Here is a 22,500-nt window from a genome sequence, read left to right as displayed (position 1 = left end):
TTCTTGCTCTAAGACATGAGCCAAATTGTGTCTTATTAAAGGTGGGAAAGTTTAATATATTTCACGAATTGAATGTTAAATGTTTGTTAATGTATTTTAATATTCTAATAAGGGATGGGGAATGTGGGAGGAACTGAGCACTCCTCTTTCTAGAGCCACAGGATCTTAACTGAGGCTAGCCCCCAAAAAATGACAGTAAGTTTTCATATAAACCAATAGTTATATTTCAGAAGTCAAAGGAATTGGACAACATCTGAGAGGACTTGCAGAAGAAAAACATTTTTGTAAGAACCCAGGGACCTACACTCTTCTAACCCTTACCTTGGAACTGGGAAAAAAGCAAGAAAATATCTAATGGTTGATATATATGGGTAAGAAAAAAAACAAACAAAAAGGATTTTGAAAATTCCTTGAGGCTGTTTTTTGTTTGAGTGGCCTACAGAGAAAGCAATAGATATGATATATGTGGAATTTTATGCTTCTCTAACTCATGTGTGATACTCCCATAAGCAACCTATGAGAATAATGAAACCCTGGAAGTGTTTGTACATTCCACTATTCAATTCACACCTTTGGTCTTGTGTAGCAGTGGGATCCAGAGGATCATTATGATGCTATTAGATGTCATGTGGTTGTTAGGTTTAGGATATATGTTTTTTATAGCTTTAGCACAATCCTGAAAATGTGAAGAACAGCAAAGAGGTAATTTTGGCAGAATGGGAATTACTTTGAGTTTGTATTTAAGTCCACAGTCAAGATGAAGGACCTCAGAAGAACATTTTTCTCAACATGAGATGAGGCATTGTAGCAACATGTGATGCTTCTGGAATGTAGTTTTGCTGCCTTTGACATAAAAACAACATGGTAAAATAGCAGAGTTGATAGAAAATAATGAAGGATGTAGATTGGACAGTAGCAGTCACATCCATTTTCTCCTTGTCCCCCTGCCCTTAATGAAAAGAACATGATGTTTTTTCCTTTACCCAGTTAGGTCAAATTTAAACATGTCACTTGTGTTCTACTGAGTTCCAGTTCTCAAGTTCTTCTTGCACAAATGGTGATATGTATTCCCTTAGGTCACGTCAGTAGCCTCTCCCTCTGACAGGATAAGCCCCTGTGTTTAATTTTTGCTGACTTTTATGAACCATATTATTTAATGATTTCAGGTGTTTGGGGTTTTTTTGCTTTCCCTGGTACAGGCCCTTGAACAGGTGAGATCTCTTGCTTCACATCATTGTGGGTAATATGACACTTTCAGTCAAGTCATCAGAAATCCCAGGGACACGATAGCTCTGGTCTCTGTACTCAAGCGAGCACAGCAAAGAAGAGGAGTTGCTGGCCTTGAGCTCTGGACTCTTATGCTGACAGTGAACCTGTTATTTCAGATAGGATATGTATCTTTGGAGGATCTGGTGTTCCTCATGGCTCATGTTTCTGGATGCACTGCAAGAGCATCAGGAAACAGAAAATTTAGTAAAAATAACATACAGATGTAAAGGTCAAGAGTTTGATTATGGATTCATGACAGCTTATATTTGCAAAAAGGTCTCTCTTTTTTTTAAACTATTGCTCGAGGGGCTGAGAAGAGTCCCTGGCTCCAGACTAAAAAGCCCACAATGTGGCTGGCATCTGTCCTCCAAAGTTCCCCAAGCAAAAAGTAGCAGAGATCTTTCCCTAAGCTTGAGAAGATTACACAGTTGTTATGTGAATCTTGACTGCCACTGTGATTGCAACTGCAGCAGCAGAAGTTTTCGATATCCTTGTGTTTTGTTGCTTTGTTGTTTTTTTTTTTGTTTGTTTGTTTTTTTTATAACTTTATTCTGGTGGAATGGCTCAAGACTTTGGGAATGATATGCAGTGGTATTTCTGACTTTGCTCATTCCTGGTAATATTGATTTCAGACCTCTAACTCAGTTTTCTGTAAGCATGATGATTTTATTGTCTAATAGTTATTTCTTTGATGAAACAAAAGTGATTTGAAGAACAGAGAAAATAACACACTATTTTATTACTACTTTGGTCTCCAAGAGGATTCGACAAGAAATGCTGTAATTATACAGAACAAGAGCAGTTTCTGTCCCAAATACATCATAATCTGTGGGAAAGGAAAGGCTCTCAGCCTTTTATTTAGAGATGGGAAACTGAGGTACAAAAAGATATATTTTCCTGTTACGCTACAGCTGTGATTATGGATATTTTTATTCAAGATGGTTGTTGAGTATTTTCAAGTCTTTCAGATTTGATATTGAGACATGTTGACATGTACATAACAACTCTTAACTACTTGTATCAAAAGCTTTATACCTAGAAATTGTATTCCTTCCTTTGGTGAGACAGAGACAATTGGAACTCAAGCCAACACAATCCAGTTGATACAAAAAACCTTTGGTCGCTGATAAATGGACCAGTAAAAGACCTACTCAGGCACAGCCTTTAAGGCATCAGCCTCAGTTTTGTCACTGATAGAGAGGGAAAACATGATTATTGCAAATGTGTTCAGAATTTGAGGGGGATTTTGGGTCTATGTGAAACTTATTATGAGATTTCAGAAGAGGTTTGTGGGATTATGTAAAATTTATTATGGGAAGTGTATGGGAAGGGAAGGGATCAGGGTAAATGGGTGAGAAGCATGAAGCAATAAGGAGGAGGGATAGAAATGGCTCAATGTACTGAACCCTGTGCCTGCCCAGCATCCCTGTCCTATCTTTGTATTCAATCCTTTCCCCAAACCACTCTTTTGGTGCCATGATGATATTTTGCCTTTTATTTTATACCCCTTTTTATGTACCTTTTTATAACTTCTGTATTCTTAGTGTTTTTTAGCCTACATTCTTGGACTTATTTGTCAAGCTAGGAGACTAAACATCTTAGAAGCTGTGTAGTTAGGGATCAGTATGCTCCAGACAGCAAGGTCCTCTCCAGAACACATTTTGTAAACTAAGAGAGAACCATCCAGGGGAAGATTCCTTGGGGAGGGGGGCTCATTCAAGCCTCTCATTGGGGAATTTTTGATAAATATGCTAATTAGTAAGACCTATAATGATATACCAGATCTTTTGGGGGTGTGCATTGCGGTGTGCATTTCGGTGCATTCCACCTGGACGTGTGCACCTAAGGATCCTTAAAATAAATACAGAGGTAAAATCCCTTTTCCCCTTCTAACCATGCTTGACTCTTGATTTTAAGACCAGGAAAAGGCATCACTTTCTTTGTAATCTTGTTGTGCTCTTTGTGAGAGCTGAGAGGTCCAAGTGACAGCGTCTGGAGAAGGACTGAGGAGGTCTAGTTGTCAGCAACTGTGTATGAGACACCTAAATGCCAGTAACTGGAAAAATCTGTGTCTTGCTTCCTACAAGTGCTAACAATAAAAGAAAAAAATGTCGTGTCAAAGGTCATGTCTTACTTCCATGAGTTACTGTAAACATGCTTTCCTAAAACTCCCACAGCACCAAATGTAATGACTCATTGCCTCTGTTAATTCCTTAATTACAAAGTTCCTATGTGGGGGTCTCAATTTTACGACAACACATCTCACTGGCATGACTTTCATAATGACTCTGCTCCATGGCATGTTTGAGTGCAAGCATGGAAATAGGTTGAGGGAAAAATGTTTCCAGTGGGGTTTCTAGTGATGGATGCCTCCACCATCCCAGCTCCAGCACCTACTGACTCAGACCTGAAGAGAAAATGACTGGAAAATTCAGGGGAAACTGCTGTACCTGCCAAGAAAGTGAAGAAAGAAAGCTGTAAGAGTTAAGGGAGAAATCAGTGACGTACGTGGTGGTACAGGCAGAGCCACATAAAGAAAATGACCACTTCCAGGTACATATTCCATCATCATGCACTCCCCAGAGTGCTGCTGGACCCAGACGGTTGAAAATTATGCTGTTTTACTCTGTAATTTGGAAGCCAGAAGGAATTGTAGTTATCCACTTGACCGATGTCCAGTTTTGATCTGAAATTTGCTAATAAAATAACCTGACTGCCTCTAGTCTGCTTGTGTCTGCTCCTATCTGTGGCAGAGCCTTGATTAATGGCTCTGGTGGTGATATTGCTTCTGTGATAGGAGGTCCTGCCAACCTGAAGAGAAGCTAATCCCAAAAAAGAGACGAGGCACAAAAGGGGAAGCTGCTCTAGACGTGCTGGGAAAGTTGATCAGAGGGGATGAAGGAGGAACTCTGATGGCCCTGAAAATACGCTGGGTGAGGTTGCTGAGGGTGCTTGGAGAAAGTACAAAAACGGTTTTTGAAAATAACAAGGAAAACAAAACACTGGAAGAGCAATTGAGAGAAGAAACTGAGAGCAAATACTTTCCCTCTTATTTCCACCCCAATCAATATGACGATTAGGAGAGACAAAAGAGTTTTCAAGAGGTCTGAGTCATCTCTTCTAATGTGGGGGAGAAATGTTCTGCAAAGTCCTCTCTCCTTTTCAGGGTGTGCTTCTGTGAATCAGTCTGCCTAACTGAGGTGGCTTTAGGCCTTGCAGAGAAAATTGGAATTGCATTAAGTCTACTTGCTGCCTTAGTACAAGCAGAAGGAAATGTGTTTGGGGTAGTTGCTGAGCTTGCAAGCACCCACTTTTGATTTTGGTTTCAAAGGTGGCATGTATTACCACTGAATAATTAAAGTGTTATCCTAATTAATCTGGACCTACAGATCATAGTGTCTCTGAAATACATTTTCTCCATTAATTAGGGATTTTAACAGTGTGGTTAGGTACAACAAAGTCTGCCTTTCCCTGGCAGGGGATTTCCTCTAGCTTCTTTTAATGTGATTTTCCAGAAGAAACTCAAATCTGATTTTGTTTTAGAAAACCTTCATTTGGCCAACCATTCCTTGTGAAGCTGTACTAAAAGAAGTTTCTTTAGATGCTTGAGTTGAGGATACAGAAAGAAATAACTGACACACATTCAACCCGAGGAGCTGGAGATGACTTTCCCACCAGCCTTTTATCCAAACAGGTGTGGGTTGCCTAACACATGCAGCTCAGCAATAAAGACTTCCTGGCAAGTCCAAGGACAATACTAGCTCTTGACTTGCTTTTTCTGTGCTGTTCAGGACATCACCTAACAAGGACTTGTGCTCATCTATTAATTACGTTTTTCTGTTGAGGAACCTCAGCACAATTTGACCCCTAACACAATTTATTCCTCTTGTGCAAAGGAATGACTCAGGTTTTTGTAGCTGTTGTGCTTGACTAAAAGTATATTACTCACTTTGTATGAAAAATAATGCTGGAGACATATGGCTCTGTAATGGCTGCTCTGCAGCCATTTTGTGGTCTTTGTGTCTCTCTACTATTATAAATCTTGTATTTTTTGAGGTATTTCCAACTCACTTACTGAAATTTGCATCAACTTAATGTTCAGCCTTCAAGATGCTGCCTAATTTTCTTAGAAAAATTATCCAGAAGTACAAAAAGATGCAGATTCCTTAGTCAAAGGCAGGTTCTCTCAAGACACAACATTTCTTCCTCTCAGCATTTTCCAAGTTTGCATGAAAAGCCTTGGGGAGGGCAGCAAATCCTTTGTTGCAGGGTCTAGGTGTCCCCTTACAGTAGACACCCTATGTACATAGTAAGATTGTGCTCGGCCCAAACAGCTTAAAATCCAAAGAAAATGAGGCCAAAACTGACGAAATAAGTGGGGGAAAACTGATGTTTATGGATAACAGGACAAATTCTCCCTGCCCAACTATAGATTTTAAGCTTCAACTGGACAGGGTGCTGGGCCATCTTGTCTACAGCATGGTTTTGCCGAGAAAGGTTGAACCGGGTGATCCTTGAGGTCCCTTTCCAACCTGGTATTCCGTGGTTTTATGACTTTTCAGCCCAACAAAATTACACTAACATTGGAATGGCTTTATGTTCTTTCTCCCTGTTGCAGTTATGGGGACTTGGTATCTGAAACTGCTACAAGGAGCAGAAAGAAAGATCTGTGATAACGGCATCAGTTTAGGTTTAAAACAGGTTCTTTACCGAGGTGGAAGATGCAAGATGACACTGAGTACTTTTTAGGTCTATTACCTTATTACAGATGACTGAGGTGCATTTAGACAAATCTGTATAAGCAGACAAGCAATATTTAGAGAAAAAGGGCAATTGGGTGCTTAGACAGTAGTTGTTTTTTGACAGGCCTTTGTGATGAAATGGCAAAAAATACCTGCATAATGAGACTTTGGTAGATGTAGTACAACTGCAATCAAGACACAGATATTAGCAAGATGATGAAATTATTGCACCGCCTTGGTGTCTTGTTCTTGTAAAACCAGATGTGAGACTTGAAAGCACCATGAGAACAGCAAGTGCTTTCTTCATATAATAATTTTTCTAATTTTTTAAAAATATAGTTGAAAATAATTCCAGAGAGAAGAGGAATGAGAGGTGATGTTTTTTGCTACTATTAAGACGCTCCTCTCAGAGTATCACCATTGCAGGTTGGTACTAGGAAGCTTTCAAAAGATGTCCTTATCTCTTCAAACCGTAGGAAGAAACCTCATCTTCCCTCAGAGAAATCAGCTGCATGGAAAACATAGCTTAAGCAGAAAAACTCTCCCTTCCTGTGCTAAAATGTTCTGGGTAAAGTGAGCTACTGAAAGGGTCGTGAAAGGTCCAGGTGGGTGTAAAGGGCAGCAGTGCTGGAGATGGTCCCTGTGCACAGCAGTGAGGGTACAGCCTCCCTGGACATGTGTACTTTCCTCTTCTTCAGCAAGGCCACCTTCAGCTTCTTCGTGGACATCCAAGGGAATCCGATGTAGGTATTGGTGAACTGGCATGGGCGGTGTGGGGTCCCTCTACTCCTCTTTCCTAGGCTCAGCAGCATTTGGAAGCTACACAGTAGACTGGTTATTCCTACATCAGCTGCTGAATCCTGCACAAGGAAGGTGGCTGCTCTCATGGAAATGTCCCTGCAAACACTGGTGAAGCTGAGCAGAAGGAGGAAATCTCCAATACAGCAGTAAGTGTTAGAAAGTGTGTATCTGAAGTCATGGCTGAGGCTGAACACTATTTTTGCTAGATAACCAAAGAGAAGATATAAAATATCAAGGGATAGAAAGGAAAAAAGGGGAAAAATATTCATACCAAAAGAAATAATGGCTGACACTAGTTTGCATCAGTAGAGATGACAGCCCTTCTTTTACTAATGGACTTTCCAGAGGTAAATTTATCTTGAAATGACACTTTCCAAAGAGCAAAGTGTCTATTATAATCTAATTTAATAAACTGTTAGGCCACCTAAATATGCTTTCTATCTGAATTTTCCACTGGAAACATGTGCTTATCAATTCATTAACCTTCCTTCTAATTATGTGGGTACAGACAGCACTCTACTATGGCCCTGCAGAACCACAGCACAAGAAATTTTGCTCAAAGTACATGTTCTTTTGCCCAAAGTACATGTTTGCTTCTGAAAAAGGGCACAGAAAGGTCAGAGGGATGTAGTTGTTTGTACCCTCCCTTGGATTCACTGGAATTGTTACTTACTTGTTCAGAATTAGCTATTACTTCAGTACAGATTTTATTACAGGTCAAAGACACACTTGTGGAAGCAAAACCAAATCTCCTACTAAAATGAAAAATAACAGATAAAATCAGATACAGTATTTCTACTTCAAGGAAAATATAAATACTTCATTAAAGATGTTCTAGAGGAAATAAGCTGGCTTGGAAGAGTTTTGAACTTTGGGGACATTTGCTTAAGGTGGAGCCAAGTTCAAACTTTGCAGTTTTTCTGAAGGGAATGTGGTGGTCTCAGAGGATGAGAATGCTGATAAGCACCAGAGATCTTCTAGGCTGCAACATCTCACAGTGCAGCTTAGAGTGGAGTCCAACCCCTGCTGCTTTTAGGGAGGAAACAAACTTTCCAAGAGACTGTTGGGGCTGACCACCGTTACAGAGGTAGTTTGTTTGAAATGCTCAGTACCTAGAAGTGAGTCTCTGATATCTGCCATGAACATTTTTCAAAGCTTTGAATAGTGCTATTTCCCAGCTTTAGTATTCATTATTTCAGCTGTGTCATGCGACAGCGATGTCCAAAGGCTGCAAATGCACCAGGGGAACCAAACGTTTGAATGAGAATGGGGAAGGTAAAAAAGTTCTGTGTCTTCCTTCAGTACTCTTGGGAGAAACACTAAGAAGATTTCCAAGGTGTTTTTCATCCTGCTCTATTTCATATTTATTCTCTCACTCCAGGAAGGGTGTTGCAGGTGTCATGACAGCTGGAGGACAGGACTGTGGCTTCTAAGAAGTGCACTGTCACCTCCCTCAGCACGTGAAGAGGATGCCTGTTAATGTGTGTGCTCAAGTTGCAGCAAAGATTAGAGCATGGACCTTTGTTCTGCTCCCTGTTTGCACAATGTCAAATGACACAGGAGCTCTGGTCCATTACTGTGGTTTTCATGTATGAATTCTGTCACCAGAACAGACAGTAAGAGTGAGACAGAGCCTCTCTGATAGTACAGGGGCTATCAGGTGCAAATGTGAATGCTGCTCTAAGCAGCTGTCACAGGAACGCTCCCATTCTCCACAGGGCTCTGTCTTTTGTGAGTGAGGAGAGAGGTTTGAGGGAAAGCAGGCATTATCCTGCATATAGCACAGAAGGAAGCACAAAGTTCTGCATAAAAATTCTATGCAGAAGAATGTGTGGGAGCAGTGGGAAAGCAGTGCTGAGCCCTGGAGAGAGAGGGCTAAGGACAAAAGTAGATCTATCTCTTTGTGGGCTTGCTCTGAACAGCTGTGAGCCTAGTGCTGCCTGGGCTCTGGATACTGGGTACCTGTGCTGAGCAGTGCTCCAGGCCAGCATGGATATAACACCAGAATAACTGGTGTTACTTCATTAACAGTTGCTGCTGCACATCACCTGTGTCTTTTGAGGAAGTGTGGCTGTGAATATCTTTACATATCATTTGGAGCTCCGTGCATGTTCTGCCCAGTGAAAAATGGGTGAAAAGTGGATGCTGCTGGCTACTTTTCACCACAGATGCCTAAAGGCAAAACATGTATGAAGTGAGGGATGTAACATTAAACATCTCAACCAGCCCATGCTGGTACATCAGGGTGAGTAATCGTGCAAGAAGTAGGACCATTACTGAAAAGCCTTGGATTTCCATGTGGTATTCCATTCAGGTTTTCCTGAGAGAAGAGTGGTCACATGCTGGTGTGAGTGCACAGGAAGTGAGTGCTTGACATGAGCCTTGCCCTGTTCTGGTGGACTGTGACAAGCCCTGGGGTTCACTGTTGTAGACTAGTGACATACACCATACAAAATCTAGTATATATGCTAGTCAAATAATGAATTTGAAGGAGTAATGGACAGGGACAACTCTTCCAGCATTTCACTGTTAGATCTCCTCTGCCCGGAAACTGGGAAATTTATTATTCAAGAGGATCTGCCATGACATTTGGATTCAGCCCAATAAAATGTTTTTATTATGATGGGGAGGGCTGAGTGGGGAGACCATGAAATGACTTTTAAGACTAGTTTTCTTGCAGGAACCTCCTTGTTGACAGAAACTCTTTCATGTTTAATGCCATGTAAAGCGCTTTGTACAGCAACTTGCTTGAGTGAATGAGTAATGAGTAATATGAAAATGATATAATAATGCAAAGATAACATAAAAACCTTTGAGACATTCATGACAAGAATCCCATCTTTTTGTCTCAGTGTATTTCAGAGTGCCCTAGGGAAACGTTTTTTTCTGGAAGAAAAGCTGAGTTATGCATTTTCCTATTATATCTAATTGTAGAGAGAGATTCCTGTAACAAAAATTGAGATGCCTTTACCTCTTAAAATTGGAAATCATCCATGAGGATGTGTGACCTTATTGCCAGATCACATATTTAGTGTTTCTCTTTTGATTTTAAATCTGGTACTCTCCTAAGATAATAGGCGGCTCTGTGGGGCTTACCAGTAGAGGTATGGAATAAGAAAAGCATGTGGAAATCAACCAAACTGGCAGTAAAAATATAACTGCTTGGACTTTCAACCCCCTGTTTCCAAAAACTTGGCAGAAAGGGTTAAATATGCTCGTAAATATACTTATTGTAAAGCTTTTCTTGGCTGCATGCCAAGTGGCAAGCAGTCCCTCTGGATGCATAAGGGCACATGGTGGTACAGCTAATGCTTCAGAAACCTCTGGAACATCTGGGATCCCAGCAGGGATTAAGCAAAGATAACATTGTCTGTGTGTTCAGGTGTGTGCACAGAAGGTCTCAGCTCACAGGTGTAACTGAGGACCATTCACAAACTTCCTAAGCAAGACTTACCTATCAGAGAGAATACTGTAGTAAACAAATTTCAAATACATGAGCATGGGAAAAGTGTATGAACTCCACAGAGTTGAGGATATTCTCCTTCCCTCCTATGCCTTTCTCAGATTTCTGCCTCCTCTTTGCACTCCAGGGACAGAGGTAAGTGTTTGGTTGAAATCCTTGCAATTCTCTCTGGAACTCTCCTAATCCTTATTGTTTGCTCCTTTCCTTCTCGAGTCCTTCCTGCACATGTGCATCATAATGCTCTCCAACCAACCTGTTCCTGCATAACGCCCTGTGAGACCTGGTTTTGTGGCTGATCCCTGTCCCAACACTTGTTATGGCCACAGTCCTCACTCACAAGGTGTTGCCTACAACCTCAGGAAGAGGCACAAAAGATGAGCTCCAGAGGAGAACTGAGCAGGAGGTTTGGATGCTGAAGGAGATGGTGGTGGGTACAGGAAAGGTACCTATGTACATTTCTAACTGCAATACAAGTGAATTATTGCAGTCTTTGGAACAAAAATCCTCAGGGTGCTGTGCTGAGAAGGCTGGAAGGAGAGGCATGGAGCTGGGACCACAAGCTGCATGGTATATTTGAACTTACTTGTGGATGGATGGATGGATGGATGGATGGATGGATGGATGGATGTCTGATAGTGATCCCTCCACATCCTAACCATTATAATGGAGATAGGATGAAGAGTTCCCCTTCCTCTCCTTTGAAACCACAGTTTCTGCCAGGGCAGATGATCCCTCTTCTACTTCACTGTTCAGCCCTTATAGTCCCACCTCCTGCCTTACCAACAGGTGTGGGAATCTCCTGTGCTCCCTCACAGGAATTTTGTAGGTTATAAATTTTACAAAGCTTAATCACAATAAACACAAAGACCCTTCTTATGAAGTGCTGTAGCCATGGGATCTGGCTACCCTTGACAAAATAGGACAGAAAAAAATTGTACACTGCTCTTTGTGCAAGGACAGATTCAAGGTTTAATGCTGTGCAGCTTTGTAGACGCTGGCATGGGGTGGGGGAGTCAGGTTTAATGACAGCAGAAGACTCTCATGTCATTGAGAGCTGTGTCATCCCACTTCCCCTGGGGTTCTTCCACCTTTGTTTGGAGCCCACAGATGGCCCCAGAGGTGCAGTTGCTGCTCCATGGGCCGTAGTGACCCCCCGAAAGTCCCCAGCCCTCCAGCTGTGTCCCGTTGGAGCAGGCAAACCTCACGTTGTTGACTGCCGTGTTGTCTCGCAGGTGCTGCCACCTTTCCACGCGCAGTGAGAAGGAAACCAGCTGGTTGCTGGAGCAGAGCTGGGCCTCAGTCCAGTTTCCCCACCTGCCAGAGGAAAAAGCAACTTGCCAAGGCTTGTCCAGCCTCTGCTGTGCTGCAAACAACACCACAACCTGCCTGGGGTCCTGGCAGTCCTGGGACAAGGGACCTACACCGGGGTGGCAGGTTCTAGGAGCAGCAGTTGCACTCTCCTTCCCCACTATCCCCTGGATGCCCAGCCACCACCAGCTCCAGGCTGCCCTGTTCCTGCAGAAACCCCTTGGCAATTTCAGCTGCTTGCTTTGTCCCTGTTACTTAATGTACTTTCCAAAGTACGCATTTGAGGAAAAGGAGAAAGCACAGGTTTAAGGTCTGTAATTTATGCTCTTTCCTTAATTTTCCAAAGCACTCTTCCTTTCCACGGGACCAGACCTTTACCCTGAAACCTTGACACTTTGTGGCCAAGGGGAACTCACCCACCTCCTCAAGCAGGGTGTTGAGCCACCTTCACAGAGGGTGGGGGTGCCTATGGAGAAACCATTGCAGTGGTTTCCCTTCAAGCTCCCAGAAGCTGCTGCCCTGAAGGAGGATGAGCAAGCGAAGGCTGATCACCACCCCACAGAGGACTCAATGACTGTGCCGTCCGTGCAGAGCAGGCGGATGCCATTCAGAGCTGTGTCACCACCAAACAGCCAAAACCCCTGGTAGAGCTGGACCTTAGAAGAGGGGAAGAAAATGAGAGAGGTCAGCACTGTCCCCCTTTTAAAAGAGGTGATGAGGCGAGCCCTCGTGATGAGGGAGGGGAGGAGGCTTTGGGGACAGAGCAAGAACATCAGTGCAGCTGAGCAGGGCTGTGAGGCAGCTCCATGGCATTTCTCAGGAAGCCCTTTTTGCTATTGCCCACCTTTGTTTTTCTCCAAGTGGTGGAATAAGGGCTCTGGACACAGGAGTACTTGGCAGCTGCTGTCCCAGGCCATGCCCACCCTCTCACCATGTGCTGTGATACCCAGAGCTGGGGTGCTGGCAGATGGGACTTGTCCCAGCCACCTGGGAACAGGCTCTGCTGTACAAACCCCAGGTATTTTTTTACCCAAGAGACCCCTTTGCTAAGAAATCACTTACTGGCAGGGAGCCTGGAGAGATTTCTTGCTGAGAAGTCTGCATGATGCAGATACAATACAAACTGCTGTGATGGAGCAAGGTGCTGTGGCCAGCCCTGCTATGACCAGAACAAAATAACATTGTCCCACAGCAGGTTTTTTCCCCACCCTGAAGAAGTCAAAACTTACCTTCAATTCAAATCCCTTTGCGTAGCCACTGGGGCAAAATTGCTTGTGCCCCCAAGAGCCCCAGGGACCTCCATTTGGCACCGTGAGGATGGACTCATACTGCCGTGACTCGGTGCCCCAGAGGCAGCAGGAGCCCAGCAGGCAGAGGATGGCTGAGATGAGCAGCTGCATCACAGGGAACCTGCTCAGTGCCTGGAGGTGCTCTCACAGGGGAATTTATTGGCCAGGAGAGTGGGTGGGAGTCTTTGGCAGTGTAAACAAAGCTCCCAGGGAGTGCTCATTGTTGCTATGTACTGCTCCTGCTGACTGCCTGCCCTCAGTGGGGAGGCCTCCTGGTATGCACTGGTTGGGGAACTTACAGCGCTGTGAAAACTTGTGGATGCAAGGGGAGGAAAGGGAGGTGGAGCTGGGATCATTCCCCAAGGTGATGGTGGTTTGGAGGAGAGTCCTGGCAATGCTGCAAGGAGGGTGTTGAACAGAGAGAGGGGTGGGAGGAGAAGTGAAGGACTGGAAGGGGAAGAAACCTCTCAGGGGCTGAGGGAAAGCTTGAGATGAAGCAGTCTCAGTCCTTCACTGTGTACAAGTCCTCACTTGTTTCCTCCTTGCTTTCCTTCTCTCCTCACCATCTCACTGAGGCTGAGGAAAGTGCCTGCACTGGAAGCCGTTGCATTTTCCTCTGGGACGGGCATTAAGTGTAGGTGACTAAATGAAGTGTGTCCACCTCACAGGATGGGTGCTCCTGCTGCCACCCGCCTCGTGTGGCCCTTGCTGAACTCACTTCAGTTTACTTGCATCTTGTACTGGGGGCGGGGGAGTGGGAGCAAAACTTCATGTGGTTGCATCATCCCATGGAGCTGTGCAGCTCCTAGCTGCCCAGATGTATCTTTAGGAGGTGTGAGCATCCAGAGAGGGCGGGAGTGTCCAGCAGAAGCAGACCCTACTTCTGCTCTTGTGCCTTTCTCAGATGTGACTTCCTATTTCATTCCTTGTTCCTCCAAAGGGACTAGCCAGAGAAGAAACCTCTGCTGACAGCAATATCAAGGGTATCCTGTGAGTAATTTCAGAGTAGGAGGAGCTGCTCCCAGTCCATTGAAGAGTCAGTGATGTCACCATGGAGAGTTGTCCTGTGAGGTCTATACTACAGTATAGCAGCATATATTAGCAGTATAATACATAAGTATATATATATATACACATATATATATCAGTATATACCAGCACTGTAAGCACAGCCAAAATAGGGAGAAAGTTATTCCAGGCTTTAATTACTGAAGAATGGAATGGCCTACTTCTGTAAGAGCCACTTAGTGCAGGTGAAGGGGGAAGTGGTACTTTCAGCTGAAACCCTCTGATGTTACCCCTTGGGTAGAATTGTAAAGGTCCTCAGGTGCTCACAGCACCCCACAGGAGACAATGAAGACAAAGATGTCCTACTATGTTATTGTATCTTGTAGACAGCAGGAACGTGTCAGAAAGAAAACAACACGGATGAAGGGCTGTGTGGTCAGGGTTCTGGTCAGGAGAATGGATAGCTCATGGATATTTTGCCACTCCTGGTGACATAGAACTTTCTAAGCTTGAGGTCTAGACTGGATTTCTTCATAAGAGTGGCTGCAGACACAAGCAAGAGCAATGGGCTGTTGCCAGGTTCTGTGTCCAGTGAAGAGCTGTGAATGAGTGATATTATCAACCCTCTCCATTAACCATGTTGGCTGCATGATGAAGCTTTCAGGATATGTGGAAAGTTAGGGTTGAGCAGTGTCAGCGATACCTAGACCTGTACAGGAATCTTAAAGAAAAGCAGTGACGAAACCCCAAGATGACTAAAGCCAAAAAAAGTGAGATGTTTCACAGTTTGTAGTTATATTCACAGAGCTAAATCTTTCTCTGTTTGAGTCCCTCTTACTGACAGGGCCTGTTTTCTCAGTCTTCTGCTTTCACACATCTCCTGTTTCCTCTCTGTCTAACAGTCTGAGCTCCAGCCCCAGCAGTCCTGCCACTGTAGGTGGCAGAAAGGAGATCTTGGTTGCAAAAAAACCCTGCTCAGCTGATTTTTTGTTGTTCCTTTTGGCTGTGTGGGGAGGAGGTGGCAGAGACAGTGACACTGGGTTGGTGGTTCTGGGATATTCCAGCAGGAAGCAGTGAAAACTATTCACACAAGTAATTAACTGCCTGTGGCAGAAAGCGAACACTGGACGTATTTCTGTAACTTCACGGTGGAGAGCAAGAAAACAAACAAGGAACTAATCTCAGCTTTGTATTTCCCTCTCTTTTCTCTCATTAACTCTTCCAGAGTGATGAATCTTTGTAGGTCAAAGAACTTTCCCTCCCCTTCTCCCTCACCCCTTTCCCTCCAGAAAACTTCCCCAGCTCTAGGAGTAAGGAATGGACTGAAATTGAAATGATGGGATCAGTATCAGCAGCTGAATTTGTGCTGCTGGAGTGCAGGACCAATGAGTACTTTTGGGTAGACCTGCTGATACCCTGAGCATCCAGTGATGTCTCTAACATCCCTGCTAATTAACATTTTATCATCTGGGAAAGCTCTTGCTCTTCACCCACTGCTTCTTTTTCTCTTCAGTTAACCTGCAGGTTTCTAGTTAGGCAGGAAAAGTACCAGCTTGCAAGCTTAGGATGGGTGGATTTTCAATTATGTAACTTTGGAAAGCTGGAGTTTGAACTCAGTGAGTCTGGCAACGTCTCTGCTGGCAAGCTATGGAAGCTAGCAGTAGGGTCATATGTGACATGTCCTCTCTTCTTTTGAACAAGATATTGGAAGACAGGATAGCATTAGACTCAGCAACTGAAGACAAGATGGCCAGTGGAGAGCAAAGATCAGTTCTGTAATTTTGCAAACATATAAACCAAAAGGAAATATCTGTATTTTTTTTGACAAGTTAAGTCCTCCACCCTATGGCAAAGAAAAAGAACAGAGAGTTACAACGAAGACAAAATATTTGAAAACAGTGCAGGCGTTCAAAATCATCAGAAATCGGCAGAACAGTAAAATGTAATCACAGAGCCAAAACATCAAGATTAAAGAATGAAGTGCTTGCAGTAGCCTTATTGACATTGCATGTACACACTGACATTGTAGATACCTAAGTTCAGGATAGGTGGATCCCCCTTTCCCTAGGGCAGAAGAGATTTTGTTATTTACTGCCCATTTTTAAGATGGTGGGACTCTTCAGGAGCTGTGTTCTCCGCTGACCTTCTCCAGCAACATAAACCTTCTTAGATGGTGGTGAGAAACAGTCACTTTACGTTGTGTGTGGGCTGAAAACATTCTTGCAATGGCCTTTGTAATGTCATTGGAGATAAAACCAGTTAAATTCGTCCCACATCTGTAAACTAAAGATAGGTTTTTTTGATAAAAGACCTAGTATCAAGAATTCTCTGGTGCTGCCAAGGGCATCAGTCAGCCTTTGACACTGACTGACATTGTACTCCTGTTGCTGTCATGTCAGTTTAAAAACAGATGCAGTGGCTCAAAAGGTCTCTGCTCCCCCATGGACCTCCATGGGCTCTGTTCCTCTCACATATGCTTACTCCTCTCTCCAGCTGCTGTGCAGGATTTTTACCCTTTCTTAAATACGTTATCAGAGAGGTGCCACCAGCATCACTGATGGGCTCAGCTTTGCTAAGTAATTCCTGGGGCTGGCTGGCATTGGCTCTGTCTGACATGGGTGCAGCCCCTGGCATCTTCTCACAGAAGCCACCCCTGCAGTTTCCCCACAAAGACTTTGCCACAGCACATAGATGCAGCACAGATTGGCAGACCCCACTGTAGTATCTAAGCTGGAATAAGAGGCCTGTAGTTAGGCAGATCACCTTTGGAGCAAATTTTTAAAATTGACCTCGTTTGCCTCTGTTTAACTTTCCAGTAATTTTAAATGACACATTATTCATCACTGCTATGATCTTAGCTCTTCCAGTTTAGACCTCCAGGGTACTTAGTATCAGCTTCAGTCGTTCACTGCTATTCACTCTGTGACTTTTTAAATATCTCTTCTGAAGTAATTTTGAGTTCTACCTAATCTTTGTTAAGAACCCTAACCCCCAAGAATGGCTGGAGCCATCTGAACACAAAGTTTCTTCCACTATGAGCACTGAGCAAATAAATAATTAAAAAATGGCCATATCTGCTATGATCTATTATAATATCAGCTGGTCCAACAGATTTTCTGATGGGGTCCTGAATCTTTGATGTGAAGAAACATTGATAGTGTTAATTCCCTTTGCCATTTGTTCCTCAAAGTGCTTTTTGTCTACCATGTTTTCACATGCAATCTACCACCAGATATGTTACTTCTATTTTTTCCGTCTGACCACAATAATAGCACTCACTGTCTCCTGCAGCCTCCTTTACCTTATGGTTTAACATTGACAATCTTCTTTTACCCTTCCCCAAGTACAACTTAATAACTTGTGTTTCCTGGTCCTGGACTTCCAGCACCATAACCTTCAGGCCACTCCTGCAGTCAGTCAGTCCACAAGCCCATAGGTTTCCTTTGAAGATTGCTCTTGGGTAGGAAGAATGGAGAAGGACCCTGTGCAGGGTCTGTATCCGTGGTTTTTCAGTGAGCAAGAGGAATAGAGAGCCAGGAACTACTCTGAGCACTCCTGAGGACCTGGCAACAGAGACCTACAGCATTGTCTTAGCCCTGAGATGCAGAGAGAGATGGGCATCCTGCAGCTGTGGTGGTGCCCCACAGCCAGCCTGGAGAGATCACTAGGAGAGTTTTTCTGAAGAGAGGATGGGGGATGCAAAAGTGAATTAAAATTAACTGAGAATTAAGTACTTCTCTTTGTGTGTGAAATCTGCCAAGAAATTCCTTCCAGGTGGTGAGTCCTGGGAACTTTATCAGTTTTGTTGGTATTTCATACCAAGCAAAGCCATAGCTATCCTGGCATGATGTACTGCTGCCAGCTCTTGCTCACTTTGAAGAGTGAAAATATACAAATTTGACAAAAGGATTTTTTGTGGAGAAAAAGAAATCTTCAAAACTTGACTGGATATGACCTTCAGAAACTTTATCTTCCTTTGAAGTTGTCCCTCCTTTGACCAGGGCGCTCAAGTTCTGTGAAAAAGCCACGTCTGCTCAGATGTTGTTTGGGACCGAACTGGTGTAAAACTAGTGTTTTATGACAGTGTTACTGCCATGACTGTGACAGCAAAATTCTTCTCTGGTCTTGTCCTCTGAGTTAATTCTGAACACATTTCTTGCCTGATTTATGTTCTTCCTCCCAGTTTACACAGTCACTTCTCTACTTTAATCAATTTCCAGACATTATCTCATCCCTTCTCTTTCCTAAACCACACAGATTTATCCTTTTGAGCTCTTCCTTTGCACTTCCTTCTGGTATTTTCTCTGTTGTCTGGGAACTTTGGACATTTGAATAGTTAAATCCCCATTACTCTTGTTTTCAAAGCCTCAAAATTCTTCTTTAATAACACCCCTCCAGTCTGAAAACCAAGTTTCAGATATTCTTGTAGCTGTTATACTCCAAGGGCCCATTTGCTGATTGCAAACAGACAGGAAGAATAAAACCTCAAAACACCACACAAGAAAAATACCTCAATCACAAATGAATTCTCCTTGTGAGACAGGGTATTGCAAGTACAAGGGCAGGAGGTAGATCACAGAAAAGGAGGGGTTCTTTACTGTCATTGCAAATCCCTTGGTATATCCACAGGAGGAACAATCCTTCTGTGAGCCCAGGAGCCTCCATGGGCACAGCAGGCACAGGGCTGTGCTGCTGAGCTCCTTTGTCCTGAGCATGCAGGAACAGAACCAGCAGAAAGCGGCTGCAGAGGGTGTGCATGTCAATCTTGAGCCTACAGAAAGAGCAGTCACTGGGTAGCTCCTAGCTTTGGAAATGAGAGAGTTTATACTGCAGCAGCATAGGGTAATGCAGCCTCCATAATCACTGCTGCCATCTGCTCCTGTCTCATCTGAGAGCAGCTGTCAGGGTGAGGAGAGCCACTGCTCAGCGCAGCAGCGAAGCAGGAGACTGGCCATGACTGCTGAGGACCTGGGAGAGCTGGGCAACCTTTTTGAGTTGATAGGAGAAACAGACAGACTGGATATAAGTGAGGTCCTCAGCTGGCCAAGCAAAGGTGCAGCCAGAGAGCTTTTCTCTTTTTGTGGTCCCATTTATGGTCCCATGGCTTTTGCCTTTTGACCCCTGTCCTGCTTTGGTGGTCTCCCCCAGGCTCGCTGATAATCTTTGCCCCAGCCACTGCATGCACCGTCCCCTTCCATCTTTCAGCTCCTCTCTGGGGCACGCTGGCACATGGGAGGTGATCTTGATTTGGTGACTGTGTGACACACCCACAGCACAGGGACACACATTTGTGACTTGCTACTGGCTCTGACTGCTAAATGAAGTAGATGATATGCATTATGTGCTACTTTTTTTCCCCTCAGATGGGAAATGAGTAATAATCTGAGTTTAGCTTTGTTTCCTCCTATCTCTTGCCTGACCAAATCCAATTTCCACAGAAAGACTTCATGAAGAATGAACAGGGTGGCCTCTGGGAAGAAATTCACTAGCAGGGAAATGCTGGGCCAGGTCATTATTAATGGTTGTCTATAAAATAAATAACAAGCTTATTAACTTTGCAAGCCATAGCAAACTGCAATAGGCTGCAAGTACTTTGGAAGACACCGCTTGAGCTTGACAAATGGTCTTGTCAAATTGGAGAAATAGTTTGAGAAAAATAGGATGCAATTCTGCAGAGACAAGGATGAGCTCCCACTTTCTGCAGAAATAAGCAGCTGCATGAAGAAAAATACTTGCATTGACATCACTCTGCAGAGAAGGGTCTGGGGGTCATAAAAGATCAAAGGCAATGCATGAGTCAGCGGCGTCAGGTCATCTCCATGCTGAGAAATACCAACCAAATTACAGCCTGCAAGACAAATGGAGTGAATTTTCTTCTCAGCAAGTGTGAGCCCAGAGTGGGGCTGCTCTGCTCAGCTGAGGGCACTGAACTTCCAGAAGGATGTGGCCCAATTGGATAGAGTCCAATAGAAAGCAACAAAAACAGTCAGCAGACTGGAAAACATGACCTGTGCATAACGAGCATGAGAGCTGGGACCGTGTAACTGAGATGTGGGAGGATAGCAGAGAGGGAGTCGTGGGAATAGCAGTTCAGTCAGGGGTCTACAGCCAGTGCTACCATGGGAGGATGTGGGAAGGACAATGCAGGGAGCTCAGGGGACAAAGTCTACCCCAGGTTTTTCTGTCTTCTTCCTCACTGGGCTCCCTCCATGCCATGTAGAGCCAGGCTGGGTGGCAACTGTAAGGGGTGAAGAAGGTGGCTGTACAGAACTCCTGTTCAAGGGGGAGATGTAGGGGAGGTAGGGGAGGAATGTGTTGGGGAGGTAGGCATTGCTCCAGGGACTTAGAAACCATACCACAGTAGGAGTGCAGTCACGTGAGGCCTGCAGGGAGTGAGAAGGTTCGCAAGTCCCCACGCACTGCAAACAAGTCACAGCTGCTGCAGGAGAGGGACAGGATGAGAGCCTGCAACAGTCCAGAATACTGCTGCAAGGTGGAATGGAATGGCCAGGGCTCTGTCTGTCTGAGACAAAGAATAATGGATGAGTACTGCAGCAGGCTAAGATTGACCAAGGAGTACCCTTAATAACAATAATTAAGCCTTGGGAGGTTGCAAGATTATCAGTGGAGGATTTTTGGAAAAGTTTGAGCAAACATGCATCAGTGTGCCTCGTGTGCAGTGATTGCTTTGGAGTAGGAATGCACTAGAAGACCTCCTGAACATCTTTCCAAACCTGTTTGCTCTAATCAAATGACTAATTCTGCAAGCCAAGAGCCCATCCTGACCTTCAGGAGGCGGAGCTCCCAGGAGCTGCTCTCCTCTCTGGAGACTCACCGGGCATGTAACTTCTAGGGCTGATGGGGACCCAGGTGGGAAGAGCCTCATGGGGAGCAGTGCAGCTCTCCTGGGCATGGCTCAGTGCGCACCACGGGGACTCTGCAGCCACAGGCTCTCAGCTGAGGTTTTGTTTGCTGGAGGTGTGAGTGAATGGACAGGGGTGGGAGGGAGATGCCGATGCTCCCCCTCAGCCATGTAGGATCATGTCACATTTGCCTGTAGGCTTGCTGGGAACACGTTTCCCTGGGGCCTTGCCTGACTGCTTGCCTCGGCCGCTGCACCACTGTGCTCCCAGGCACCCAAGCCTCTGTCGGTGCCTCAGAGAGTGGAGCGTGAAATGTCAAGTGACAGGAGTCTACGGGAGCTTCACACTAGTAAATGGGTGAAGGCCGCTGCCAAAAGCATCATTACAAAGTGTTTATTTTCTCTGTATTTCCAGGGTAAAATTGGGAAAACATCAGGAATCCAAGAAAAGGCAGTCGATCAGCTGGGATTTGTTTACGCAAACTGTTGATGGAGAATGTAAGTAACCAGGGCCATGTATGCATTACAGCATGTGCTGTGTTTATTAGATTAAGTATATGAGAATATTAGTAAAATCACTAATTGCATGTGTTACGTTTTCCTGTAAGTCCATCTTGAATTTCCCATCCCCTCTGTAACTGGCCAGCAGACTGGAGGCCCTAAATAATCTTCAACCTTTATTAATACAAGCTGGATTAGAGTTGCAGATAAGAAACTGTGGGACATCAAATTCCTGCTGCCTGGGGAGTCCTTTTCCTGACCAGCAATGTAAGCCTAGCAAAGTGTAAATATCCCCCAAGCAGCAGTGAAGAAAATAAACAAAGAAATAAATCCTTCCTAGCACTGACATGAAAGGAATACCATGAAGCCAATTTTCTGGGATACTTGGCACTTTCTTCCAGCTACAACATTGTTCATGGAGCTGGGTGAGCCCGTGAACCTGTCTGAGCACTGGCACAGATCTGGCTTGGGTTTTGGGTAGGAAACTCCCTCTCAGACTGGCACCAGCTCTTTTTTAAGGTAGGGATGGGAGGTGAAAGGACATTTGGAGGTGAAACAGGGAAAAGGAGAGTAGAAACAGTGGTTTACTTGTGTAAACTCTCTCAAAATAAAAACCAGCCTACAAAAATAATCCCATTTGAGCTGCTCTAAAATTGCCAGACCTGGACTAATTATTTAAGTGAACAATTTAAGGAACAGGACTTGCACTGTGTGCTTTGGAATATGTTCACTTTTTTGCAACACTCTTCTGGGACCGGAAAACCACTCCAGACTGTGTGTCCCTGGTGCAGCTGCAGTGAAAACCTGATGTGGGAGCCTGGACAGCAGATCTCCAGTGCACCAGTAGCAGCCAGTGCCATTGCAGCAGCTGAGACTCATCAACACTGCTCACCTCTGCAGAGGTGCAGTGTATTCCAGTTGGGACTTGTTGGGGTTTTGGAGCTGAAATTTGCTGTGCTGCTAAGGAGATTTGAGCCATCCCCATTTTGTTTTGTCAAGGCATGTTCAGTTCCTGACATACCTGAAGAAGGCATTTTCAGTGGCGAGCATTTGAATTCTGTGTTACCTACAAGTGAATCTGAAGTGAACACACTGCGTGGTTTCGATACCAGTCCAAAAAGCTGACTATTTTCTGAGTACGTCTTTCTCATGCTGGCTGTAAAGCTGAGGTCCTGGATCTTGTCTTCTGCCTTGCCCTCGTCTCCCCTCTCATCAGCTTATGGTCCCCAGGCTCCAGCAGAGCATTCATTTCTTGCA

At 44.3% G+C, this 22,500-nt stretch overlaps 1 protein-coding gene across 1 annotated transcript; it reads right to left on the bottom strand.

Annotated features, from left to right (window-relative positions):
• Positions 1–11,220: 11,220 nt before the first annotated feature.
• Positions 11,221–21,509, bottom strand: LOC116439582 (vitelline membrane outer layer protein 1-like). Its single transcript, XM_032099298.1, has 3 exons — positions 12,813–21,509; positions 12,136–12,239; positions 11,221–11,589 (listed from the first exon to the last, which is right to left on the bottom strand). The coding sequence occupies exons 1-3, from the start codon at positions 12,981–12,983 to the stop codon at positions 11,295–11,297; spliced, it is 570 nt and encodes a 189-aa protein (XP_031955189.1). The 5' UTR covers positions 12,984–21,509; the 3' UTR covers positions 11,221–11,294.
• Between the last annotated feature and the right edge of the window lie 991 nt (positions 21,510–22,500).

Source organism: Corvus moneduloides, chromosome 2 (assembly GCF_009650955.1).
Source record: "Corvus moneduloides isolate bCorMon1 chromosome 2, bCorMon1.pri, whole genome shotgun sequence".
NCBI lineage: Eukaryota > Metazoa > Chordata > Aves > Passeriformes > Corvidae > Corvus > Corvus moneduloides.
Note: the sequence above shows the minus strand (reverse complement) of the source record. Positions and strands in the feature narration are given on the sequence as shown.

Bases quoted from the DNA above. Each gene is read 5' to 3' on its own strand.
- LOC116439582 (XM_032099298.1), bottom strand. From the start codon at position 12,983: ATGCAGCTGCTCATCTCAGCCATCCTCTGCCTGCTGGGCTCCTGCTGC. The intron at 12,240-12,812 runs GTAAGTTTTGAC...CCCTCTTCTAAG, and splicing joins CAAAGGGATTTGAATTGAAG to GTCCAGCTCTACCAGGGGTT. The intron at 11,590-12,135 runs GTGATCAGCCTT...TTCCTCTGGCAG, and splicing joins ATTGAGTCCTCTGTGGGGTG to GTGGGGAAACTGGACTGAGG.